Here is a 13833-nt window from a genome sequence, read left to right as displayed (position 1 = left end):
ACAATAACCACATGGTTTCATATCAAAGACCCAATATTGGGCAACACAACAGTGAAAAAAAAAAAAAAGAGCACTTTCAGCCACAAAGCCCTTGTTATCATGTTGGTGTGTGTAAGGGTCACGCTGTGTGTGTCGTGATGTATGAGGTTTGCTGTCGCAGCGAGGGAAACTCGGTGACTTCATGACCTCTCTGCAGCGCAGATGATCTGAAGGGGGAGCGGGTTAAATAGGTATTGAATGGTTAGCTTTGGTCTGCAGCATTTGTCTGACACTGAGAACACACTCGCCACTGTCCACTCAACATTCTCCAGCTCCCCTCGCCGCTCACAGCTGGTGAGACCCAGCGGGCCTCTGAACCCATAATTCAAAAATACCTCTCCCGATCTCCTCCGCTCCCCGCTGTCACACTCCACCTGCTAACATCTTTTAAGAGAGCAGTAAAGTGCACAGTAGTGACAGCCAGCCCGTTTGTGTTTGCAGCAATCACTTGTTCCCATAAGGTGGAGGCCTGTGTCTGCTTCTGCCTCCCAGTCCTGCATAGGTGGACACGTAGCAGTGAGTAAACAACCGAGCATGTGCTGTGGTAGAAGATCAAAAGCCTAACAGAGAACATCCTAATAAATTTATTGCTAACTACCTTTACTGTATGCCCTCCCTCCTGGTCAGGTGGCTTGTGGTTTGTGAAATGTAGAGAGGAGCTTTCATGCAATTCATGTAGCCATTAATATTCACCCTCTAACACAACAGCTGTGACCATTATGGCCAATCCCCACTGAAAGCGTTTTTAGAAGCGAATTTGACATCTCTCACTCGCATGTCTTATGGAACAGCTTCACTTCCACTTCCATCCAACAATGCGATGCATTGCGATGCGATACAACGCAACATGACACGACACGACAGGATGCGATATACTTTATTGTCCCTGTAAGGAAATTTGTCTTGGACTAGGATGCTGCCACCATAAATGCCTTCGCAGTCACAACAAAACAAACTACATATGAACTAAACAGCACCAGTTGCACCAAATCACACCAATAAGTTGCACATAATACAAATTGCTCATAAAAAATATTGTACATTGCACATAACACATATTGCATCTATTTTTCATTCCGGGTGCTTGTATACTGGGACAAGGACAGTTAAACGGACGATTAAATGGCCAAATCGAGCTATAATTGTAGCTCCATCTAACTCTGCATGGAAACGTACTGACTCTGGATCGGATGACAGGACGCTAACGTCTCACTTATTTCTCACTTCCAGTGGGGATTCCAGTAAGACATCTTGCAAAGGCAAGTCCAACATGCAGAGACCTTAAAAAGAGGATGGACCAGCATGCGTTTTACTCCTCCATTTTACCCCATCGCTCACCCCTGCTCTCATTAGTGTGAGGTCTGCCCCAGAAAAAGCCTGCTCAAGTCTGGAACTGTCTGCGTGGGCGCTGGGGTCAGTTTAAAAAGGCCTACAGGGGGAGGATGCTCCACATTAGAGACCAGGGTCAGGGTTAGTTAGAGTCCTAATCCTACCGGGGGTCAAAGAGGAACAGGGTGGCACTCTGCTGAGGCCCTTCAGTGTTTTACATTTAACTTGTCAGCTAAAGCCTGACAAGATATCAGCAGTCTCCTCTTGCACCCTAAGGTGTCCTTTAGTTGACCTGGTAATACTGTTAGTGCGCAGCATCATCTGAAAGCACCAGAGGACAGGAAGCTGTTTACTCCAGGTGCTTTTGGGGCGATGGGCGAGAAAATGCAGGAAACTTAATGATACAAAGCAGGCTCGCTGTGTTAAAAGACGCTCTGTGAGCCAAAGAGTCCACCAATCACTCTTGCCATAGTCTATTATTTCAACGCATTAAGATAAAAACCACGGTGATTTTAAGTCTTTGCCTGGAGCAGCGTCCTGCTGCTGTGTGAGAATGTGAAACCACTTAGTGCGTTGTCTTGAAACCATTTCTCGTACTTAAAGCGAGATGGTCTGCTGTCAGAAATGTTCACAAAGGCATCCAGTTTTCCACGCTAAAAGTTATTTGGGCTCAGAGGGGATACTTATACGTGATGCTTTTGCTTCTCAAGCACATAACTGAAAGAAATTGGGAATCCCACTGCAACCCAATGTTTTTTGGTACTCTGTGTGTCGTGCCACATTTTGTATCACTTTCAAAACACTTTCCCACATGAATGCAACTGCTCTTCTTCCTGTGAGTACTTGGTCGCCAAACTATCTTTGGTTGGATGTTTGTACATTTTTGTTTGGATTCGCAAGATGTGGACGCGGTTAATGTCAACACATTTGATTTTTCCGTGTAATGAGAGTGAAAGTCCAAACAAAATAGGCATTGCTGACTGTGTGCTTTGAAGTTCATTGTGTAGTAAAGTACTGACTTTCTGGTGATTAAAATGTTGTTTTCAGCTCAATTTGTGTTAGATTTTGGGTTTAGTGGCTTTGGTGTGTTGATGTAGATCACCGTAAAGCCCACTCATGGAATAATCCTGATGGTTTTTATCTAATATGTGATTACTTGAACCTATTTTTTACTTTGTGTCCTGCAGCAAAGGATGATGGGAGTGTGGCGGTCGCCCTGGGTTACACGTCGCACCTGGTCCTGATGATCTCGTGCTTCCTGCAGATCCCTCTTCGGTATCCGGTGATCCACAAGGGTTCACGCTCCTCCATCAAGGACACCATCACTGACAGACTCACTGAGAAGGAGAGAGAGTAAGTACACTTAAAACTTAAATTAGGACCCATTTAAGACTCTGTCTTACATCTGATGCAAAGCGGCTCGCAGCACAACAAAATGGTCATTGCTAGTTTTAGATAGATAAAGTCATTTTCACGGCCAGGTGGAGCTCCTCTTTCTTCCCTAAGCAGGTTATGAAGTTTGAGCCATGAAGTGGATTATTGATCAGCTGATTTGATCAGAGCTGTTCAGATTAATGCAGTAAAAAAGCACTTTTAAAGTTCAAAATCCTAATTTTTTTATTCCAGTGAAGACCTCAAGTGATGGGTCATAAACCTGACTAATTGTTGTTGTTAGATTGTATCTGATTGTGGTGAGTCAGGAAACAAGTTGTTTGTTTTTAGGATGAATAAAAAACACACTTTTCCACCATGCTCTCATGTAAACAGGGCTAAAGTGGGTAATTGACAGTTTATACAAACGTGTAAGGGGTTCAAACCGACTATTGCTGCAATGGTTTTGGCAGCTGTGATAGTTGTATTATTGTATGTAGAAATACAACAAAGTTAGATTGAATATAACTTAAAAAAGAACTTTTACACCACATTTTAATTTGAAGAAGTCTCTTTTACAAATTCAAACAATGTTCTCTGGCACTGACAAATCAATGACAGAGTTATGAAGTGACTGAACGTTTGATTTTTAACTGAAAAAAGTTACCTAAGTTAGAAGCAAAAAAATGCAAATAGTGCAGCACATCTTCTTATAAAAACACCTTCCTCTATGCGGGATGACATATGTAATACTTGTTACGTTTATACGTTGGAAAGCCATGGCATTTTGTTTTACAGCCCTGTGTTATAACACAATGTGTTCAGGGAAAATCAGAAATATGAAAATCCAACAATTTTGTCTGCATTTTCAGTTTCTGGCTGTGATAAATAGCATAATTTTGGTGATTAATATAGAAAACATGCCCGCAGGTTTGGAAGACATGTTTTCGTTAAACATTGGCAAAATTTTTAAAAGAAAACAAAAATCACCGAAATGTTTTCTCAAGAAATAGCCAAAAAAGAAAAAAAATTAGAATATCCAAAATATTTATCAGATAACATGCCCTCCTAACCCATGCGCATATTTTCTTAAAAATCAGCAGTAAAATAAATTCAAAACAAGTTGTATGCTTCCAAAATATTTGACAGCATTTGACAGAATTCATTGTTTTTAAAAGTAATATAAAAAACCTATTACGTGGTAATGAAAAAGAAATGATAAGGAGTATTGAAGGCCATTTATGACCTTTAAAATTTGCATCAAAGTCATGGAAAAATCATGGAAATTCACTGGGAAAAATGTGAATAAACCCTTTCTAGTGTGTTTTCTTCTATGAAATACTCATGTGCTACATTGCAGATAAATCCTTGAACATTATACCGTCTTTTGCCATAAAACACATCTCTCTCTGTTTTTAATACATACCTGCACAGCTTGAACAGGTGGTGCTGTGTCCTGCTGCTGTTTTGTTTTGCCCATGGTAACGAGTTCCCCTGATTTCACATGACTCGTGTTCAGTGAATCTACAATGAGGCTCTGCTGAGACTGTAAATCACAGTGCTCACTTTGTGCCAGTGTCACACCCTAAAGACTTTACGTCCTGTCTTCACAGCATTATATCATTTTTGTTGAATCAAAAGAAGTGAATCATAAACTGAGCACGTAACCTGACCTGGGGCTGTGTCAGGGTCGTGACACTGTAATTACAGCGAGGGACGATATAATGAAATTGTTATTTGTATTTGTTATGTTTGTGTAACTATGCATCAAGTCAGAATAAAAAAAAATCCCTGTTGCGTTCTGATAATTGCACGTTTGGGACTCACGTGCTCAGATATGCACCTTACATGCATTATTGAAATTCCTCAACAAGTGTGAGAGGGCGGAGAGCAGGAAGATTATGCTGTAATCAGCAGTGTTACTAATCGCCAGGGATGTGGGTGGATGTGATTGCTCCCTTTGTGTTTGAGTGTGTAGTCTGGAGAGGAGAATAAAAAGTACAGAGTCATGCTCGCACTCGTCAGCACTTACATCAGGGAGTCAACGCGCTGTGCTTGGGGGCCGTTTTTGAAAAATGACAGGAAACCAGGGGCCAGTCGCAGCAGCCCCATACACGTTTCTATGATTTTAGGACATTTCTCAGATTTTAGGATGCGTGGAGGGTTTTAGGATGATACTAGGATTGTAAGATGTTTTAGGATGTTTCTTGAATTTTAGGACATTTCTAGGATTTTAGGACAATTTTTGAATTTTAGGACATATCTTGCATTTTAGGATCTTTCTAGAATTTGAGGGTGTTTCTCAGATATTTCAAGGATTGTGGGACATTTCTTGGATTTTAGGACATTTCTAGTATTTTAAGACATTTCTTGGATTTTAAGGATGTTTCTACAGTTTTAGGACACATGAAGGATCTCAGGACATTTGTCATTTTTCGACTTTTCTGGATTTAATGACATTAGGGTCTTAGATGGGACATCTGTCATGGAGTGCGAGGGCTGGCACTTTTTTTTTTTAAATAAACAAGCTCTATTTTGATGCTTTTTTTTGCACTGTGGTACCTTATGTATACTAAAACTACAAAAACAATTCCATGTGTTAATCACGTGACTTTTATTATGAAATAGAAAATGGATGAGGGCCACATGGAGTAGATTGAAGATTTGTGGCTTTGTTGTGGTTAAACACATATCCATCTAAATAATTGTACAGATGAATAATTAAAAACTCAATTCTGAACGAAATAGATATGTAGGAGATTTTGACTTTGACAACCATTACAAAGCTCAGTCAGGCTGCTTAAACACACTCCGTCTGATCTGTGATTTGGATGAATTCACCCTTTGACTACAGATACTCATTTCCCTTAAATGATTGCCAAAATGGTCTTGCGTGTGTCTGTGCACCTTCCTATATTATGTGCCGGCAGGATGTTTAACCTGCCCTGCAGCCTCTCAGTGTGTTTCCCTGTCATTGCCGTGCAGGACGGGGTAGTTTGTGTGCAGTTCCCCCCTCTCCCCCTGTGCACATGGTCCATGTTAAGAGACATGAAACCGCTGAAGCCCCGGAACAATAACCTCTTTTCTTGGAGTTCACAGGTTCCTCTCGTCTTTAGCTGGCCTCCCTCGCCTGGCGTTCACATCCACCACCTCCACCAACAGTTTATTTTGTGTTTGAACCAAGCAGTGATGTGTAAATCCCACTTACATCCTTTTTCCCTTTAGCCGTGATAAAGAACACACACAAAAAAAAGAGAACTCATTTGCCTCAATACTTTGGGCGAACGACTATATGAGGCAGTGCTTGCTTTTTAATGGCCGGGCTCTGGTCTCAATCAGACACTGGACATCTGGATCACATCTCCCCAGTTCTCCCCCATGCAATCAGAAACACTGGAACCTGGCTCTCCACAGGACAAAATGTGGGCGCAACATGTCGTTAGAGTTCGCTGATTTCAGAGAACATCTCTGACAGGGAGGTGGATGATTTTGGGATCCCAAAAATGGCCAAATCATACAGAGTGCCACACCAGTCATATTCCACACCTTTACTTTCAAACATTCTTACTGGGTCACTTTCAAACGCTGGCCTGCTGGAGGAAAACATAGCTCAGATCCACACTTCTTTTCCTGTGGCAAAATATCAAACTATGAAATGAGGCAGCCATTATTCTACCTTTTTGGTAGAAAAGAATAAAGTGATATTAGCCAAACTCAACCTCAACCATCTGAAATCTGGATCCCCAGAGCACAAGATGTACTTTGATGAAACCTGGAGCGACATCACCTTTCTTGTACTGTTTTCAGATGCTTTTCACAAGTATTAAAACCTTTAAACCTTTAGCACATTGTTGTCATTTCTTTCAAAAACACGAGGAAAAAAGGCGATGAGCAACATTATAACAAAAACTGTTCCAAAAAGTGCAAAAAAAAAAAATACTGGATTTTAACTACTGTAGTGGAGTGAAGAGGCTACTTTGAGTACATTGCGGACGTGGAAAGTAAAGTATCATGAAGTAAATGACAAACCATGTGCCTCCACACTTTATGGGTGTCTGAGTGCTAACCAGCAGTGTGGTTCACATCCATGTAGAAATATGGATTTGTTTTCTATGCTTTTTTACTTTATTTTTGTTTGTTAATTAATATTAATGTAATATTTATTTATTATTATTATCTTATTTAGTGATTTATCATTCTATATATATATATATATATATATATATATATATATATATATATATGTGTGTATATGTGTATATGTATATGTATATATATGTATATATATGATATGATATGATGACCATAGGGGACATAGTTTAACTGAAAAAAGTTTTAAAAAATAATAAGGGAAAAAAAAGGAGAAAAAGATAAAAAGCTAAGGAAAATTACATATTTTATTGACATATATTGATATATATTTTATATAATCACATTTAAAATTATCTTATAGAATTATTATAGATTCTTAGCACTTTTTCCAAGTGTCCCTTTTTTGTTATTTATTCAACAAATTTTCTTGTAATTCTTTGTTATTTTTTTACTAATTTCTCACTTAATTTGGGGGTCTTTTTTCGCTTTTATTTCTCATTGCCTTCTTTCCACATTCTTGAAAGAAATCAAGACAATTTTCGCAGGTTTCAAAGGGTTAAGGACGCATGGAGCCGCCTAAAATCAGCACAGAGATTCATCACATTGCAAGAGCAGGGTTAGGACGATTACCTTAACAGGGGCCTACAGTGCAACATGCAACTAAAATACCATAAAGGTTCCTATGTGCCCGCCATTATAATGGACTGACTGCTTGCTAATCCTACCACGCTCTGAGAAACTGATCCCGTGCCACCTCACTTATCACCACTGGCTGCCTCTTTCCGACACTTTAATCACCCCTTTTTTGTACACTTTTAGAGCTCGCCTGGTTGCTTTCCGTCTCCCCACACATCATTTTTGGTGTGTGTCTGCTGCAGCCCGCGGGGACTCAGGGGTCATAAACATGTGAAGGGGGGGAGGGTGAAAGTTTGCCTGAGCGTTTGGCCCCATTCAGGGACACCTCAGGGCGATGCTGGATTGTTGTGCCTGTTGAGCGGCAACGAAAGCTCAAAGTTTATTTTTTGTCGCTGGACGCTGGTGTAAATATCCTGCATGGTAGGACAGGAAATGTGCAAAGAGACTCCTGGTGAGCTTCTCCAGCTGTTGTCATGACATAATCACCCACACAGAGAGATGGCCGATCAATCACGGCGTTGTCTGATTATGTCGTGCTCTTTCTCCCACACTTTCTCCGAGCTGTTCGTCTTCTTAAGTGTGATGCATGGGGATATGAAAGTGTCTTATCAACACATCACTCGCATGTGCCTCAAACAGGGATAAAAACAGGGTTTTTTAAATGAAATGTGTCATTTTTGATTTGGTTGGGTTTATTTTATTTTATTTTATTTTACTTTATATTATTTGATTTGATTCGATTTGATTTATTTTGAACATGTAAGAAAGAAAATAGAAAAGTCATTTTAAAAAACACTGCAGACAAACAAAAAAAGTAATATTTACAAAAAGCAAAAAATTGTCGACCACATTATGATGTTTTGCATACTCAAAAAAGAGAGAGAATAAGTACAAACTTATTTAACCCCACCCCTTCTTTATAAGTCATTGAATTTTGATTAACCAGCGTCCTCACACTCTCTCCTGCATTTCAGTTTAATGTCATTTTAAAAAAGTTACAAATTTCTTCTTCCACTGGAATTCAAAACCTTTATAGTATGGTGCAATTTTAATGTCAGGTTTTGTAATTTATATCAAAATGTTTTTTATTGTGTATTTAGGGATTTTTTGAAAAATATAAACATATGTGTATCAGCATAACCAAATTATGTTCTCAACCTGCATAATAATTTGCATTACACTTTGTACAAAACCAAACTTTTGCTGTTACACATCAATTGATGAACCATAAAATACTACTGCTACTAAAAATAATAATGATAATAATAATAACTAAATGTATGTAGCACCTTTAAAAAAGAGTTTACAAAGTGCTTTGACAAACTAACTTAAGTACTAATATTAGAATTAAATACGATTGATACAGAACAAAAGAATACATTAAAAAATAAATTAAAAGACAAACTAAAATAGATGAATTAAAATAGATGGCATCACATAAAAGCAAGTCGATAAAAATGAGATATGTCCTTAAAAAAGAGAAAAAGAAAAAGGTAAAGAAGAGGAGAATACTCTCTGAAATGAGTATCAAGTATGATATTTTTCTGAAGTTTTACTGCGTTCTGTAAGAGACTGCACTTTGTCTGGCATTGTAGAAGAATTCATTACTTGCGCAGTGTGATAAGCACATGTTTGGTGGTGGTTCAGCTGCATAGTTACTGTGTTCTTCATAGAGCCAGAGAGCTTAAATCAAACTGCAACAAATGGCTCATTATTTAGGTCTGTATGTCAACTACAAAGGCACTGTGGGACTGGACTGAATGTTTACTTGTCTTTTGAGGTTTTTTGCCAAATCACTCAAGGACAATGGCAGGAATGCTATGTTTATAATAGCTCCGAAGAAGACGAGGAGTCTCTTCTAGGTTGACAGGTTAGTTGCATAAGCAGCCCTTCATCTTGGAGCCCTGCTGTTGCGCGGCCTTTTCGAGCCGTCTTTTGTTCGTACTTCATTAAAAAGATAACTAGAAGCATCTGTGCTGAATGGCTTTCTGAAGGATGCTTTATGTTGAAGGGAATGAGGCAGCCAGCTGAGAACATCTATTAATATTGGATTCTTGGTCATAGATTGAGGGGAGAAAATGAGTCTGTTTTTGTTTTTTGATCAGTATTAGCTCTTGCTCTTTTTCAGGGGTCGACTGTTTTTCTGGACCGATACTGATTAATAACAGTTAATGAGACCGATAACTGATATTTGGAACCGATGTGCATTTACGATAAAATTAATATCTTTCTGGCAATATTTAGAATTTGGAGTTTAACAAACTCCAACACAAAACTTTGTTGAAATGCATTTATCAAAACAGAAACTTTCAACATCATACAGCAAGTTCCCAGCAACTTTTTTTTGTAAAATCAAGTGAAAATTTAAATAAAAATTGAATAAATAAAAATGACTCCCTGTATCGGCTGATACAGATTATTGGCAAAATGCCAGCTATTGGCTCCAGTAATCTGCCGGATTGATAATCTGATGAGCCCTACATTTTTGAGCCGTGCCAATGGGACGGCAATGTCTGTCGGTGTGTCCACCACCTTGGCACCAGATGTTGCACAGATGTTCATGATCTCCAGAAGATGAATCCTGTTTATTTTTGTGATCCCCTGTCTCGTCCTCTAGTGCTGCATTGAGAGTTTGTGGTTTCAACTTCTTTACAGCTACATTACATTGTCATAAAGAGCATATCTACCATCTAGCTGAATGCACTGCTGTGTGGACATACAGTCCCTCAGAGCTGCTCTCATGGCTGGTTTATATTCTTGTTAATGCAGCTATGATCATGGAAATTGGTGGTGACCAGAGACTGCCATGGGGTTGTTACATTAATCCTAAATAGGTGTTATAATCTCTTGATTTAGGGTCAGATAGCATGCCATTTTTTAAAGAGTGCATTTGGGATGATGTGATAGTCTGCTCTGGCTTACGTTTTTGGCTCGCGAACACTGCAGTATGTAGGATGCCGGTCAGATTGAGCTCCTCTTTTCCATTTCTGCTTGTGATTAAAACAATGGAAGAAAACAAAAGGAAAGTGAGTAAGAGGTTGGGAGTTGGGGTCAGCAGACCCCTGGATATTCTTAAAAGCTGTGATGAAAACCCAATATGACAGAGCGAGCAACCGCCACATCACTCAGGAGATGCTTTAACGGCGTAGACCAAGATGGCGAAACGGTTATATGGGGGTCCTAAGTGCAGCAGCGGTCATTAAAATAGCATTCACTGACAGATGCTCAGTGTAATCATTTCTCAAATATTGAAAATTACAGCTCACAGTGATTTATATACTAACCGCTGCCATTAGAGCCTTGACAGTTGCAAGGCAGGTGTTTTTTTTTAAAGCAGGCCCAGATGATTTATGGTCCCATGCCGTTTGAAATTGCACATTAAAGGCATTGTGAAACTCACAAGCACCCCCCACTCCCAACCCACCCACCATTAAAACAGGGGTGTACCGGCCAAGCTTCGTCTCCAACATGTGAGCCAGAACTGTTGTTTTGCAGATTTGGAGTATTAATTAGGATGTCTAAACAGGCAGGCCAACACATATGGAGACCTCAGCCTGTGTATACATTACTGCAGGTCAGCCAGTCACCAGGAGTCTTCCCGCCATATTCTCCTGAACCGCAGTAAAGCTGAGTGCGACCACCCACCTGCATAGCTGTGTTCTCTTTTATACTCCTACGCTTAATACAATGGAACTGGGGGGAAGACAGAGGAGTCCAGTATACTATAACATGCTTAAATACACATGCTCTCTAAAGTTTTCACTAGAAGCTCCCGCTGACATTGTGGCCCTCTCTAATTGAGTGCTTTTAACAAGGCTGCCTGTAAAAATGATGGTCATTTTGGGTCAAACTGGAATCACCGCCTCCTGGTTGTTTGCCTCCGCGAACCAGTCAAGTTGCGATGACAGTAGACAATACTTCAAATATATATGTTGCTGCATTCTCAAACTTGTTTCACGCACTTCTTCAACCTGACAGCACAGAGAACATTAGCACATGTATTCTTGAGTTATGGCAAAAAAAACACGTCTTTGGTGGTTGCATTGATCTTTGACCTTTTGACCACCAAATTCCAATTAGGTCACACTTGAATCCAAGTTTGTGCTGAATTTGAAAACATTCCCTCGAGGTGATATGTCACGCTCATGAGACAGACCAAAGGTCACAATGACCTTGACCTTGACCTTTGACCATCAAAATCTACTCAGTTGATTTGTGCCAAGTTTGAAGAAATACCATCAAGGTTTTCGTAAGATATTACGTTCAAATGACTGATAAAACAAAGTTGAAGTGATCAAGCACTTCTACCTTTCATCACCAATTTCTAATCAATTTACACTTGAGTATAAGTGGACATTTGTGCCATATTTGAGGAAATTCCCCTGAAGTTGTCTGTGAGAGATCAATGCATGAGAAAGAGATGCACTCAAGGTCATAGTAATCTTGACATTTGACCACCAAAAAATCGAATCAGTTCATTGTTCAGCCCAACTGGACATTTGTGCCAAATTTTAAGAAATTTCCTCGAGATATTGCGCTCACGAGACTGAGATGGACGAATGCACAGTGGCCTTGACCTTTTACAATTGACCGCAAAAATATAATCAGTTCATCCTTGAGTCCAGTTGTAAGTTTGTATTCAATTTGAAGAAATTCCCGTCATGTTTTTTTAAGATATTGTGCCCACATAAGTGAGACAGACAAGGTTACACTGACCTTGAACTTTGACCACCAAAATCAAATCAGTTCATCCATCCAAGTGGAGGTTCGTGCCAGATTTGAAAAAATTATCCTAAGATGTTCTCGAGAGGTTCACAAGAATCGGACGGATGGATGGACAGACAGCCCAAAAACATAATGACTCCGGCCATGGCTTTTGCCCTCTTGGAGGCAGAAAAACAAACTCCATTTTGGCTGTTTTTGTTGGTCCAGAAACAGTTTTAAAACAGATTGTATGTACAAAGCGAAATGCATAAACAAAGCTTTAACTAGAGACTTTTTGTTCACAGTAACTGCTCTCTTTGTACTCTGTTTAACCGGAGCGTATAAAAGACGTCATGTGCTGCTGACACCTGCTAAGAGGCCCCCCAGTGTTCAGACCGGGGAGACAGTGTAGACGGTGGTGGTGAATCACTGAGATGAAAGAAGCAAAAGTCAGCCTGCTATTAAAAGATCCCTCAGCAGGAATAAAAGAAAGGACAAGGGCTGTTTTAAAAAGAAATGGACAGGAAGAAAGAGCAAAGAACTTCCTATTACTTCATCTTATCATTGTAGCTGTGTGTTTATTGGTTGTTTCCTCCTTTTAACTAGAGTCCTTTCTTTATATATTTTGGTTGTCTGTGTCTAGACCCTACAGTTAAAGAGCTGGGGCGCACATACTCTCACTCATAAAGACAGGGAGGACTTTCCTGTGAGATGCGGCTTTTGTCTTTTTACAGTGTCAAGGCCCCACACTTATTAATTACATATTTTCGTGTCTACACACAAGGCCAGCGCTCGCACGTTAACTATCCTGTGGTGAAATGGCTCTGATGGGTAGATGGGACGGAAAGAAAAGACCATTTTTTTCTCAGAGAGAGGAGGGAAGAAAGTGACAGATTTACTCCTACGCTGAACCCACTGTCATGTCTTTGTCAGCTTTTTGTCCAGTGCACGCAGAGTTGAATATTAGCTAAATGAAAGCAGATTTCATGTTTCAGTAATCACTCTTATAAACGGACGCTCAGGCGAGCGGGTGTGTTGATTATGGGGCCTGTCATATTTGGTTTGCTGTGTTAGTTTCACGGACATGACCCTTCAACAGAGCTGCCACTGAGGGGAGCAGGAGAGGGATGTGCTGACGGAAGAAACGGCCTGATTAAGGAAAGTGAAGAAATATGAGGAGGACTGCTGAGATAGAGATGATTAAATTTGATTTATATGTACAACAAAATTAAACAAAAGGGCCGACAGTTGCGCACAAGGTGCGGGAGGCGAAGTAGGCATGAGCTCATTTAGAAACAACACAAAAACAAATTGTTGCAAGCCAGTGGAGAAGTGTGGCAAAGAGAATATTTATTCTCTATTTACCCACTTGCTTTTATCTTATTTTATTTGTATGTTTATATTTCTTAATGTTGACAACCCCCTATTCAGGTTAAATAATGTTTTAGTGAGAAAGAAACAATCTCCTCTGCAAATCGGCCTATATAAATTGGGTTTTGGTCGTGTTCTTCAGTTCGCCGTTGGAAACAAAAAGGCAACTGATAATCGTTTCATATTTATTCTTTCAGAATAAATCTTTAATATTTTTAAAATATGTCAACCCTAAGTCTGCTGTGATTCGTGGGTGCAACATTTTTCATATTCATTCTTTAATTTATATTA

The 13833-nt window shown here is 39.7% G+C and overlaps 1 protein-coding gene across 1 annotated transcript in view; it reads left to right on the top strand.

Moving 5' to 3' along the window:
* Positions 1 to 13833, top strand: part of uvrag (UV radiation resistance associated gene) — a 119686-nt gene that overhangs the window by 48336 nt on the left and 57517 nt on the right. The window contains exon 12 of the mRNA XM_042498843.2: positions 2556 to 2721. Within this exon, the coding sequence (XP_042354777.1) occupies positions 2556 to 2721 (166 nt within the window). The remainder of the gene's footprint in view (positions 1 to 2555; positions 2722 to 13833) is intronic.

This window comes from Plectropomus leopardus, chromosome 15 (genome assembly GCF_026936395.1).
Source record: "Plectropomus leopardus strain MGB_pleo_1.0 chromosome 15, ASM2693639v1, whole genome shotgun sequence".
NCBI classification, from domain to species: Eukaryota; Metazoa; Chordata; class Actinopteri; order Perciformes; family Serranidae; genus Plectropomus; species Plectropomus leopardus.
This window is presented reverse-complemented; position numbering and strand designations above follow the sequence as displayed.